The sequence below is a fragment of the Crinia signifera genome, chromosome 3, assembly GCF_055691185.1.
Source record: "Crinia signifera chromosome 3, ASM5569118v1, whole genome shotgun sequence".
NCBI lineage: Eukaryota > Metazoa > Chordata > Amphibia > Anura > Myobatrachidae > Crinia > Crinia signifera.
The window spans coordinates 340,851,961-340,866,860 of NC_139219.1; the positions used below are offsets into that span (position 1 = coordinate 340,851,961).

A 14,900-nucleotide genomic window follows, 5' to 3' on the forward strand; every position below is an offset into this window, starting at 1 on the left:
CAGAGGAGGGGGCACCACCTAATACCACTGATTGTGGCACAGTACCAGGCTTACACCCCCTAACCCCCACTATTACTGCCCCCGATGCCAGTCCTAGGGATCAGTACAGAGGAGGGGGCACCACCTAATACCACTGATTGTGGCACAGTACCAGGCTTATACCCCCTAACCCCCACTATTACTGCCCTGATGCCAGTCCTGGGGATCAATACAGAGGAGGGGGCACCACCTAATACCACTGATTGTGGCACAGTACCAGGCTTACACCCCCTAACCCCCACTATTACTGCCCCCAATGCCAGTCCTGGGGATCAGTACAGAGGAGAGGGCACCACCTAATACCACTGATTGTGGCACAGTACCAGGCTTATACCCCCTAACCCCCACTATTACTGCCCCAATGCCAGTCCTGGGGATCAGTACAGAGGAGAGGGCACCACCTAATACCACTGATTGTGGCACAGTACCAGGCTTACACCCCCTAACCCCCACTATTACTGCCCCCCCGATGCCAGTCCTGGGGATCAGTACAGAGGAGGGGGCACCACCTAATACCACTGATTGTGGCACAGTACCAGGCTTATACCCCCTAACCCCCACTATTACTGCCCCCGATGCCAGTCCTGGGGATCAGTACAGAGGAGAGGGCACCACCTAATACCACTGATTGTGGCACAGTACCAGGCTTATACCCCCTAACCCCCACTATTACTGCCCCCGATGCCAGTCCTGGGGATCAGTACAGAGGAGAGGGCACCACCTAATACCACTGATTGTGGCACAGTACCAGGCTTATACCCCCTAACCCCCACTATTACTGCCCCAATGCCAGTCCTGGGGATCAGTACAGAGGAGAGGGCACCACCTAATACCACTGATTGTGGCACAGTACCAGGCTTACACCCCCTAACCCCCACTATTACTGCCCCCCCGATGCCAGTCCTGGGGATCAGTACAGAGGAGGGGGCACCACCTAATACCACTGATTGTGGCACAGTACCAGGCTTACACCCCCTAACCCCCACTATTACTGCCCCCAATGCCAGTCCTGGGGATCAGTACAGAGGAGGGGGCACCACCTAATACCACTGGTTGTGGCACAGTACCAGGCTTATACCCCCTAACCCCCACTATTACTGCCCTGATGCCAGTCCTGGGGATCAATACAGAGGAGGGGGCACCACCTAATACCACTGATTGTGGCACAGTACCAGGCTTACACCCCCTAACCCCCACTATTACTGCCCCCGATGACAGTCCTGGGGATCAGTACAGAGGAGGGGGCACCACCTAATACCACTGATTGTGGCACAGTACCAGGCTTATACCCCCTAACCCCCACTATTACTGCCCCCAATGCCAGTCCTGGGGATCAATACAGAGGAGGGGGCACCACCTAATACCACTGATTGTGGCACAGTACCAGGCTTATACCCCCTAACCCCCACTATTACTGCCCCCAATGCCAGTCCTGGGGATCAGTACAGAGGAGGGAGCACCACCTAATACCACTGATTGTGGCACAGTACCAGGCTTATACCCCCTAACCCCCACTATTACTGCCCCCGATGCCAGTCCTGGGGATCAGTACAGAGGAGAGGGCACCACCTAATACCACTGATTGTGGCACAGTACCAGGCTTACACCCCCTAACCCCCACTATTACTGCCCCGATGCCAGTCCTGGGGATCAGTACAGAGGAGGGGGCATCACCTAATACCACTGATTGTGGCACAGTACCAGGCTTACACCCCCTAACCCCCACTATTACTGCCCCCGATGCCAGTCCTGGGGATCAGTACAGAGGAGGGGGCACCACCTAATACCACTGATTGTGGCACAGTACCAGGCTTACACCCCCTAACCCTCACTATTACTGCCCCCGATGCCAGTTCTGGGGATCAGTACAGAGGAGGGGGCACCACCTAATACCACTGATTGTGGCACAGTACCAGGCTTACACCCCCTAACCCCCACTATTACTGCCCCCGATGCCAGTCCTGGGGATCAGTACAGAGGAGGGGGCACCACCTAATACCACTGATTGTGGCACAGTACCAGGCTTACACCTCCTAACCCCCACTATTACTGCCCCTGATGTCAGTCCTGGGGATCAATACAGAGGAGGGGGCACCACCTAATACCACTGATTGTGGCACAGTACCAGGCTTATACCCCCTAACCCCCACTATTACTGCCCCCTGATGCCAGTCCTGGGATCAGTACAGAGGAGGGGGCACCACCTAATACCACTGATTGTGGCACAGTACCAGGCTTACACCCCCTAACCCCCACTATTACTGCCCCCCGATGCCAGTCCTGTGGATCAGTACAGAGGAGGGGTCACCACCTAATACCACTGATTGTGGCACAGTACCAGGCTTATACCCCCTAACCCCCACTATTACTGCCCCCGATGCCAGTCCTGGGGATCAGTACAGAGGAGAGGGCACCACCTAATACCACTGATTGTGGCACAGTACCAGGCTTATACCCCCTAACCCCCACTATTACTGCCCCAATGCCAGTCCTGGGGATCAGTACAGAGTAGAGGGCACCACCTAATACCACTGATTGTGGCACAGTACCAGGCTTACACCCCCTAACCCCCACTATTACTGCCCCCGATGCCAGTCCTAGGTATCAGTACAGAGGAGGGGGCACCACCTAATACCACTGATTGTGGCACAGTGCCAGGCTTACACCCCCTAACCCCCACTATTACTGCCCCCGATGCCAGTCCTGGGGATCAGTACAGAGGAGAGGGCACCACCTAATACCACTGATTGTGGCACAGTACCAGGCTTATACCCCCTAACCCCCACTATTACTGCCCCCCGATGCCAGTCCTGGGGATCAGTACAGAGGAGGGGGCACCACCTAATACCACTGATTGTGGCACAGTACCAGGCTTACACCCCCTAACCCCCACTATTACTGCCCCCGATGCCAGTCCTGGGGATCAGTACAGAGGAGGGGGCACCACCTAATACCACTGATTGTGGCACATTACCAGGCTTACACCCCCTAACCCCCACTATTACTGCCCCCGATGCCAGTCCTGGGGATCAGTACAGAGGAGGGGGCACCACCTAATACCACTGATTGTGGCACATTACCAGGCTTACACCCCCTAACCCCCACTATTACTGCCCCCATGCCAGTCCTGGGGATCAGTACAGAGGAGAGGGCTCCACCTAATACCACTGATTGTGGCACAGTACCAGGCTTACACCCCCTAACCCCCACTATTACTGCCCCCGATGCCAGTCCTGGGGATCAGTACAGAGGAGGGGGCACCACCTAATACCACTGATTGTGGCACATTACCAGGCTTACACCCCCTAACCCCCACTATTACTGCCCCCGATGCCAGTCCTGGGGATCAGTACAGAGGAGAGGGCACCACTTAATACCACTGATTGTGGCACAGTACCAGGCTTACACCCCCTAACCCCCACTATTACTGCCCCGATGCCAGTCCTGGGGATCAATACAGAGGAGGGGGCACCACCTAATACCACTGATTGTGGCACATTACCAGGCTTACACCCCCTAACCCCCACTATTACTGCCCCCGATGCCAGTCCTGGGGATCAGTACAGAGGAGAGGGCACCACTTAATACCACTGATTGTGGCACAGTACCAGGCTTACACCCCCTAACCCCCACTATTACTGCCCCCGATGTCAGTCCTGGGGATCAATACAGAGGAGGGGGCATCACCTAATACCACTGATTGTGGCACATGTTACACAGAAACTAATGTATTGTCTTACACTAACGCAGGTATGAGCAGTATGTGGACGAGCGCTACAAAGACTATTTAAAGAACCAAGGAAAAGTCGATTCGGTGAGATGTCATTCATCCTGCTCCACGTCATATCCCCTCCTCCCGCCTACCTCTCCTGCTCCACGTCATATCCCCTCCTCCCGCCTACCCCTCCTGCTCCACGTCATATCCCTTCCTCCCGCCTACCTCTCCTGCTCCACGTCATATCCCTTCCTCCCGCCTACCTCTCCTGCTCCGCGTCCTATCCCTTCCTCCCGCCTACCTCTCCTGCTCCGCGTCATATCCCTTCCTCCCGCCTACCTCTCCTGCTCCGCGTCATATCCCTTCCTCCCGCCTACCTCTCCTGCTCCGCGTCATATCCCTTCCTCCCGCCTACCTCTCCTGCTCCACGTCATATTCCCTCCTACCCCTCCTGCTCCACGTCATATCCCTTCCTCCCGCCTACCTCTCCTGCTCCACGTCATATTCCCTCCTCCCGCCTACCTCTCCTGCTCCGCGTCCTATCCCTTCCTCCCGCCTACCTCTCCTGCTCCGCGTCATATCCCTTCCTCCCGCCTACCTCTCCTGCTCCGCGTCATATCCCTTCCTCCCGCCTACCTCTCCTGCTCCGCGTCCTATCCCTTCCTCCCGCCTACCTCTCCTGCTCCGCGTCCTATCCCTTCCTCCCGCCTACCTCTCCTGCTCCGCGTGATATCCCTTCCTCCCGCCTACCTCTCCTGCTCCGCGTCCTATCCCTTCCTCCCGCCTACCTCTCCTGCTCCGCGTCCTATCCCTTCCTCCCGCCTACCTCTCCTGCTCCGCGTCATATCCCTTCCTCCCGCCTACCTCTCCTGCTCCGCGTCATATCCCTTCCTCCCGCCTACCTCTCCTGCTCCGCGTCATATCCCTTCCTCCCGCCTACCTCTCCTGCTCCGCGTCCTATCCCTTCCTCCCTCCTACCTCTCCTGCTCCGCGTCATATCCCTTCCTCCCGCCTCCCTCTCCTGCTCCGCGTCATATCCCTTCCTCCCGCCTACCTCTCCTGCTCCGCCTCATATCCCTTCCTCCCGCCTACCTCTCCTGCTCCGCGTCATATCCCTTCCTCCCGCCTACCTCTCCTGCTCCGCGTCATATCCCTTCCTCCCGCCTACCTCTCCTGCTCCGCGTCATATCCCTTCCTCCCGCCTACCTCTCCTGCTCCGCGTCATATCCCTTCCTCCCGCCTACCTCTCCTGCTCCGCGTCATATCCCTTCCTCCCGCCTACCTCTCCTGCTCCGCGTCATATCCCTTCCTCCCGCCTACCTCTCCTGCTCCGCGTCATATCCCTTCCTCCCGCCTACCTCTCCTGCTCCGCGTCATATCCCTTCCTCCCGCCTACCTCTCCTGCTCCTCGTCATATCCCTTCCTCCCGCCTACCTCTCCTGCTCCGCGTCATATCCCTTCCTCCCGCCTACCTCTCCTGCTCCGCGTCATATGCCTTCCTCCCGCCTACCTCTCCTGCTCCGCCTCATATCCCTTCCTCCCGCCTACCTCTCCTGCTCCGCCTCATATCCCTTCCTCCCGCCTACCTCTCCTGCTCCGCGTCATATCCCTTCCTCCCGCCTACCTCTCCTGCTCCGCGTCATATCCCTTCCTCCCGCCTACCTCTCCTGCTCCGCGTCATATCCCTTCCTCCCGCCTACCCCTCCTGCTCCGCGTCATATCCCTTCCTCCCGCCTACCCCTCCTGCTCCGCGTCATATCCCTTACTCCCGCCTACCTCTCCTGCTCCGCGTCATATCCCTTCCTCCCTCCTACCTCTCCTGCTCCGCGTCATATCCCTTCCTCCCGCCTACCTCTCCTGCTCCGCGTCATATCCCTTCCTCCCGCCTACCTCTCCTGCTCCGCGTCATATCCCTTCCTCCCGCCTACCTCTCCTGCTCCGCGTCATATTCCCTCCTCCCGCCTACCTCTCCTGCTCCGCGTCATATCCCTTCCTCCCGCCTACCTCTCCTGCTCCGCGTCATATCCCTTCCTCCCGCCTACCTCTCCTGCTCCGCGTCATATTCCCTCCTACCCCTCCTGCTCCACGTCATATCCCTTCCTCCCGCCTACCTCTCCTGCTCCACGTCATATTCCCTCCTCCCGCCTACCTCTCCTGCTCCGCGTCCTATCCCTTCCTCCCGCCTACCTCTCCTGCTCCGCGTCCTATCCCTTCCTCCCGCCTACCTCTCCTGCTCCACTACATAATATCCCTTTTCCCTACATACTGTATCCCCCTGTTTGTATGAGTATAAGCTGATGCATTTCATGACTTTGCAGCTGGTTGGTGTTGACGTCTTGGCTGCCCTGGACATGTATGCAGATCGGGGGCAATGGGAAAAGTGTCTGGACATAGCTGCTCAGCAGGTAAGGAGATGGAGAGGTGAGAGGATAAAGTGCAGGAAGCAGTTTTGCGTATTGGTCACCAGTGGAGGAAGGATGACGGCAGTATACTTCCTCCACTGGTGACCAATACACAGCATGGTAAGGACAGGTGCCAGCTGCTAGGACATGTTGGGAAGACGATATCCTTGAGAGATCCAAGTCTCTTTTATACCTGATGTTCAGCAGGCACATGCGAGGGCAGGAGGTGACATGGAGAGCTTGTGTGCTGGGGTAATAGTGCATGGGAGAGAGTAGTGACAGAGAGCAGGGATATGGCGTGTCGGGGTAATAGTGCACAGAGAGAGTAGTGATAGTGTCGGGAGCTGGTGTGCTGGGGTAATGGTGCACAGGGCAGAGCAGTGATAGTGTCGGGAGCTGGTGTGCTGGGGTAATGGTGCACAGGGCAGAGCAGTGATAGTGTCGGGAGCTGGTGTGCTGGGGTAATGGTGCACAGGGCAGAGTAGTGATAGTGTCGGGAGCTGGTGTGCAGGGGTAATAGTGCACAGGAGAGAGTAGTGATAGTGTCAGAAGCTGGTGTGCTGGGGTAATGGTGCACAGGGCAGAGTAGTGATAGTATCGGGAGCTTGTGTGCTGGGGTAATAGTGCATGGGAGAGAGTAGTGACAGAGAGCAGGGATATGGCGTGTCGGGGTAATAGTGCACAGAGAGAGTAGTGATAGTGTCGGGAGCTTGTGTGCAGGGGTAATAGTGCACAGGGTAGAGTAGTGATATTGTTTGGAGCTATTGTACCCGGGTAATAGTGCACAGGAGAGAGTAGTGATAGTGTCGGGAGCTGGTGTGCTGGGGTAATGGTGCACAGGGCAGAGCAGTGATAGTGTCGGGAGCTGGTGTGCTGGGGTAATAGTGCATGGGAGAGAGTAGTGACAGAGAGCAGGGATATGGCGTGTCGGGGTAATAGTGCACAGAGAGAGTAGTGATAGTGTCGGGAGCTTGTGTGCAGGGGTAATAGTGCACAGGGTAGAGTAGTGATATTGTTAGGAGCTATTGTACCCGGGTAATAGTGCACAGGAGAGAGTAGTGATAGTGTCAGAAGCTGGTGTGCTGGGGTAATGGTGCACAGGGCAGAGTAGTGATAGTGTCGGGAGCTGGTGTGCCGGGGTAATGGTGCACAGGGGAGAGTAGTAATAGTGTTGGAAACAGGATTGCCTGTGGGGAGTAGTGATAGTGGGGAGTAGTGATAGTGTCTGGAGCTTTTGTGCCACGGTAGTATTGCACAGGAGAAAGTAGTGATAGTGTCAGAAGCTGGTGTGCTGGGATAATAATGCACAGAGGAGAGTAGTGATAGGGTGACATTTATTAGAGATCGATGTTGGGTTTTTGGCGATTTATATCGCAAAAACTGCAGTTTTTTCATTTTTTCCAAAATCGACTATTTACTGAGTGGCGATTTGCGGCATAAATCGCACTTTTTGCCGCGAAATCTTTCTGAAAGTGCGATTTTTTTTTAACTCCGGAATTCGCATCCAGATGTTTTCCCCATTGAAAAAGATACAATTTGCATTTTTAATGAGATGCGAATTTGGAAATCGCCCAAAAAAATGGTCTAAAGTTCCAAAAAAAAATAGACCTGATCCTGACTGGCGATTTGGTCAGAAACATGGCGATTTTGTCAGAACCATGCACAGATCATTGTGATCTGTGTATGGTTCTTTGTAAAAATATGTGTAAAAGTTAAAAAAAAATTGGCGTGACGTCCCCCTCCTGTACATAACCAGCCCCGGGCTCATTGAGCCGACCTGGTTCCAAAAATACGGGGGACAAAAAGCGTAGGGGTCCCCCCCGTATTTCTGAAACCAGCCCCGGACTCTTGGACCGGTCCTGCGCGACAAAAGCTGTTAGCTGCATCGGAGAGAGCCGGTTGTCCCCGCTGTCAGTGCAGGGGTAGCCGGCTCTGCTGCAGAGAGACCAGCGCTGGATCCTGGATCGGTATGTATATTGGTGTAAAAGTGAGGTGTTTGTGGATGTGTGTAATAAAGTTGTACTTTTCTGTGTGTGTGTTTTCTTTTAACATTCTTTTTACAGGTGGACTACTAGTCCCAGCGGGCCCATTAATGCCCCGCATGCTGGGACTTGTGGTTCTCCAAGTCCCAGCATGCGGGGGAGGTCTGCTGGCACTTGCAGTTCTCCTGTATTAAGCAATGTTAGGAATGAGAATTTAACCATATCAGGCCTGCGTCCACTGGCCAGGGACGCCGGTGACAGCCCCGGGCTTCAGCCCTGGATGGGTGAAGCCTGGGGGGGGGGGACCCCTTTATTGGGGGGGTCCCCACTCCTCCAGGTACCCCGTCCAAGGCTGACCAGCCACGGTGCTCATGGTGCGGCCGGGGGACCTTGTGTAAAAAGTGTCCCCCGGCTGTGGCATGACACTGGGGGCTGTTGGAGCCCGGTGCTGGTTTCAAAATACGGGGGACCCCCAGATTTTTTGTCCCCCGTATTTTTGGAACCAGGACCGGTCCAAGAGTCCGGGGCTGGTTTCAGAAATACGGGGGACCCCTACGCTTTTTGTCCCCCGTATTTTTGGAACCAGGTCCGGCTCAATGAGCCCGGGGCTGGTTATGTCCAGGAGGGGGGACCTCACGACAATTTTTTTTTATTTTTTTTTCATCACAAAATCGCACATTTTAAAAAAAATCGCACCTTTTCATGACTAAAAAAATCACACTTTTCATCCCGAAAATCGCCCTACATCGCACTTTCTCACACTGTTCATGCCGGAATACACCTCATTAAAAATGCGATTTAAAAAAACGGCGATACAGGGCGATTTGAGCAAAAATCACATTTTCACAAAAACCGTCAACACAATAAATCTCGCCCATAGTGTCAGGAGCTCATGTCCTGGGGTAATGGTGCACATGAGAAAGTAGTGATAGTGTCGGGAGCTAGTGTTCAGGGGTAATGGTGCACATGAGAAAGTAGTGATAGTGTCGGGAGCTGGTGTCCTGGGGTAATGGTGCACATGAGAAAGTAGTGATAGTGTCGGGAGCTAGTGTTTCGGGGTAATAATGCACAGGGGAGAGTAGTGATAGTGTCGGGAGCAGCATTTACGTACTAATGGTGCACAGGGGGAGTAATGATAGTGTCAGGAGCTGGTGTGATAAGGTAATAGTGCACAGGGGAGAGTATTGTCTTATCACCACATACATGACCCTCTGTGTGTCTGTGCCACAGAATTATAAAGTTCTCCATAAATACGTGGCTTTGTTTGCCACACACCTGATAAAAGATGGAAACTGGGAGAAGGCCTTGGACCTGTATGTTCTGCACGGAGCCCCACCAAATGCACAGGTACCCTGCACCCCTCTACATGTACTGCTACACTACAGTGCCTCTGTATTACACACGCTGCCTCATATACAGTAATAGCAGCTGTTACACATAGGATTACACTACACTGTCTCTGTATTACACACGCTGCCTCATATACAGTAATAGCAGCTGTTACACATAGGATTACACTACACTGCCTCATATACAGTAATAGCAGCTGTTACACATAGGATTACACTACACTGCCTCTGTACTACACACGCTGCATCATATACAGTAATAGCAGCTGTTACACATAGGATTACACTACACTGCCTCTGTATTACACACACTGCCTCATGTACAGTAATAGCAGCTGCTACACTACAGTGCCTCTGTATTACACACGCTGCCTCATATACAGTAATAGCAGCTGTTACACATAGGATTACACTACACTGCCTCTGTATTACACACGCTGCCTCATATACAGTAATAGCAGCTGTTACACATAGGATTACACTACACTGCCTCATATACAGTAATAGCAGCTGTTACACATAGGATTACACTACACTGCCTCTGTATTACACACGCTGCCTCATATACAGTAATAGCAGCTGTTACACATAGGATTACACTACACTGCCTCATATACAGTAATAGCAGCTGTTACACATAGGTTTACACTACACTGCCTCATATACAGTAGTAGCAGCTGTTACACGTAGGATTACACTACACTGCCTCTGTATTACACAGGCTGCCTCATACAGTAATAGCAGCTGTTACACGTAGGATTACACTACACTGTCTCTATTACACACGCTGCCTCATATACAGTAATAGCAGCTGTTACACATAGGATTACACTACACTGTCTCTGTATTACACACGCTGCCTCATACAGTAATAGCAGCTGTTACACGTAGGATTACACTACACTGTCTCTATTACACACGCTGCCTCATATACAGTAATAGCAGCTGTTACGCATACACTACACTGCCTCTGTATTACACACGCTGCCTCATATACAGTAATAGCAGCTGTTACACGTAGGATTACACTACACTGTCTCTGTATTACACACGCTGCCTCATATACAGTAATAGCAGCTGTTACACGTAGGATTACACTACACTGTCTCTGTATTACACACGCTGCCTCATATACAGTAATAGCAGCTGCTACACTACACTGCCTCTGTATTACACACGCTGCCTCATATACAGTAGTAGCAGCTGTTACACATAGGATTACACTACACTGTCTCTATTACACTACACTGCCTCATATACAGTAATAGCAGCTGTTACACATAGGATTACACTACACTGCCTCTGTATTACACACACTGCCTCATATACAGTAATAGCAGCTGTTACACATAGGATTACACTACACTGCCTCTGTATTACACACACTGCCTCATATACAGTAATAGAACCTGCTACACATTGTAATACAGAGGCAGTGTAGTGTAATCCTATGTGTAGCAGCTGCTATTACTGTATATGAGGCAGTGTGTGTAATACAGAGGCAGTGTAGTGTAATCCTCACGCAGCCTCATATACAGTAATAGCAGCTGTTACGCATACACTACACTGCCTCTGTATTACACACGCTGCCTCATATACAGTAATAGCAGCTGTTACACGTAGGATTACACTACACTGTCTCTGTATTACACACGCTGCCTGATATACAGTAATAGCAGCTGTTACACATAGGATTACACAACACTGTCTCTATTACACCCGCTGCCTCATATACAGTAATAGCAGCTGTTACACATAGGATTACACTACACTGCCTCATATAAAGTAATAGCAGCTGTTACACATAGGATTACACTACACTGTCTCTGTATTACACTACACTGCCTCATATAAAGTAATAGCAGCTGTTACACATAGGATTACACTACACTGCCTCTGTATTACACACACTGCCTCATATACAGTAATAGCAGCTGTTACACATAGGATTACACTACACTGCCTCTGTATTACACACACTGCCTCATATACAGTAATAGCAGCTGCTACACGTAGGATTACACTACACTGTCTCTGTATTACACACGCTGCCTCATATACAGTAATAGCAGCTGTTACACTACACTGCCTCTGTATTACACACGCTGCCTCATATACAGTAATAGCAGCTGTTACACATAGGATTACACTACACTGTCTCTGTATTACACACACTGCCTCATATACAGTAATAGCAGCTGTTACACGTAGGATTACACTACACTGCCTCATATACATTAATAGCAGCTGTTACACATAGGATTACACTACACTGTCTATTACACACGCTGCCTCATATACAGTAATAGCAGCTGTTACACTACACTGTCTCTGTATTACACACACTGCCTCATATACAGTAATAGCAGCTGTTACACATAGGATTACACTACACTGTCTCTATTACACTACACTGCCTCATATACAGTAATAGCAGCTGTTACACATAGGATTACACTACACTGCCTCTGTATTACACACACTGCCTCATATACAGTAATAGCAGCTGTTACACGTAGGATTACACTACACTGCCTCATATACATTAATAGCAGCTGTTACACATAGGATTACACTACACTGTCTCTATTACACACGCTGCCTCATATACAGTAATAGCAGCTGTTACACATACGATTACACTACACAGCCTCATATACAGTAATAGCAGCTGTTACACATAGGATTACACTACACTGCCTCTGTATTACACACGCACTGCCTCATAAACAGTAATAGCAGCTGTTACGCATACACTACACTGCCTCTGTATTACACACGCAGCCTCATATACAGTAATAGCAGCTGTTACGCATACACTACACTGTCTCTGTATTACACACGCTGCCTCATATACAGTAATAGCAGCTGCTACACGTAGTATTACACTACACTGCCTCTGTATTACACACGCAGCCTCATATACAGTAATAGCAGCTGTTACGCATACACTACACAGCCTCTGTATTACACACGCTGCCTCATATACAGTAATAGCAGCTGTTACACGTAGTATTACACTACACTGCCTCTGTATTACACACGCAGCCTCATATACAGTAATAGCAGCTGTTACACATAGGATTACACTACACTGCCTCTGTATTACACACGCTGCCTGATATACAGTAATAGCAGCTGTTACACGTATTACACTACACTGCCTCTGTATTACACACGCTGCCTGATATACAGTAATAGCAGCTGTTACACATAGGATTACACTACACTGCCTCATATACAGTAATAGCAGCTGTTACACGTAGGATTACACTACACTGTCTCTGTATTACACACGCTGCCTCATATACAGTAATAGCAGCTGTTACATGTAGGATTACACTACATTGCCTCTGTATTACACACGCTGCCTCATATACAGTAATAGCAGCTGTTACACATAGGATTACACTACACTGCCTCATATACAGTAATAGCAGCTGTTACACATAGGATTACACTACACTGTCTCTGTATTACACACGCTGCCTCATATACAGTAATAGCAGCTGCTACACGTAGGATTACACTACACTGCCTCTATTACACACGCTGCTTGATATACAGTAATAGCAGCTGTTACACATAGGATTACACTACACTGTCTCTGTATTACACACGCTGCCTCATATACAGTAATAGCAGCTGTTACGCATACACTACACTGTCTCTGTATTACACACGCTGCCTCATATACAGTAATAGCAGCTGTTACACGTAGGATTACACTACACTGCCTCTGTATTACACACGCTGCCTGATATACAGTAATAGCAGCTGTTACACATAGGATTACACTACACTGCCTCATATACAGTAATAGCAGCTGTTACACGTAGGATTACACTACACTGTCTCTGTATTACACACGCAGCCTCATATACAGTAATAGCAGCTGTTACGCATACACTACACTGTCTCTGTATTACACACGCTGCCTCATATACAGTAATAGCAGCTGTTACATGTAGGATTACACTACATTGCCTCTGTATTACACTACACTGCTTCATATACAGTAATAGCAGCTGTTACACGTAGGATTACACTACACTGTCTCTGTATTACACACGCTGCCTCATATACAGTAATAGCAGCTGTTACACATAGGATTACACTACACTGCCTCATATACAGTAATAGCAGCTGTTACACATAGGATTACACTACACTGCCTCTGTACTACACACGCTGCATCATATACAGTAATAGCAGCTGCTACACGTAGGATTACACTACACTGCCTCTATTACACACGCTGCTTGATATACAGTAATAGCAGCTGTTACACATAGGATTACACTACACTGTCTCTGTATTACACACGCTGCCTCATATACAGTAATAGCAGCTGCTACACGTAGGATTACACTACACTGCCTCTATTACACACGCTGCTTGATATACAGTAATAGCAGCTGTTACACATAGGATTACACTACACTGTCTCTGTATTACACACGCTGCCTCATATACAGTAATAGCAGCTGCTACACGTAGGATTACACTACACTGCCTCTATTACACACGCTGCTTGATATACAGTAATAGCAGCTGTTACACATAGGATTACACTACACTGCCTTTGTATTACACACACTGCCTCATATACAGTAATAGCAGCTGTTACACGTAGGATTACACTACACTGTCTCTGTATTACACATTATACAGTAATAGCAGCTGTTACAGAGACAGTGTAGTGTAATCCTATGTGTATTACAATTGTTGGAAATATTAAAACTGTTTATTCCTTGTTCAGAATTTCAACATCTATAAGCGAATCTTTGTGGAAATGGTGAATGCGGAGGGCATGAACTGTGCTGACGTCTACCATACATGGGCAAAGCTACGGGACATGCTATATGACCTGGTAATGTTCGTTACTGTATTTGCTGTATTTGATCTGGTACTGTACGTGCTGAGTGACCCGGTAATGTAATGGACTGTACGTGCTGAGTGACCTGGTAATGGACTGTATGTGCTGAGTGGCCCGGTAATGGACTGTACGTGCTGAGTGACCCGGTAATGGACTGTACGTGCTGAGTGACCCGGTAATGGACTGTACGTGCTGAGTGACCCGGTAATGGACTGTACGTGCTGAGTGACCCGGTAATGGACTGTACGTGCTGAGTGACCCGGTAATGGACTGTACGTGCTGAGTGACCCGGTAATGGACTGTACGTGCTGAGTGACCCGGTAATGGACTGTACGTGCTGAGTGACCCGGTAATGGACTGTTTGTGCTGAGTGACCCGGTAATGGACTGTACGTGCTGAGTGACCCGGTAATGGACTGTACGTGCTGAGTGGACTGGTACTGTACTGTACTGAATGTGCTGAGTGGCCTGGTAATGGACTGTACGTGCTGAGTGTACTGGTACTGTACGTGCTGAGTGGCCTGGTACTGTACGT

General features: G+C 50.4%; 1 protein-coding gene across 1 annotated transcript in view; it reads left to right on the forward strand.

Annotated features, from left to right (window-relative positions):
- The window catches only part of IFT172 (intraflagellar transport 172), a 207,807-nt gene that overhangs the window by 166,464 nt on the left and 26,443 nt on the right, over window positions 1-14,900 (forward strand). Inside the window, 4 exon segments of the mRNA XM_083178982.1 lie at window positions 3,790-3,853; window positions 6,073-6,159; window positions 9,369-9,485; window positions 14,250-14,360. Of these exon segments, the coding sequence (XP_083035108.1) occupies window positions 3,790-3,853; window positions 6,073-6,159; window positions 9,369-9,485; window positions 14,250-14,360 (379 nt within the window).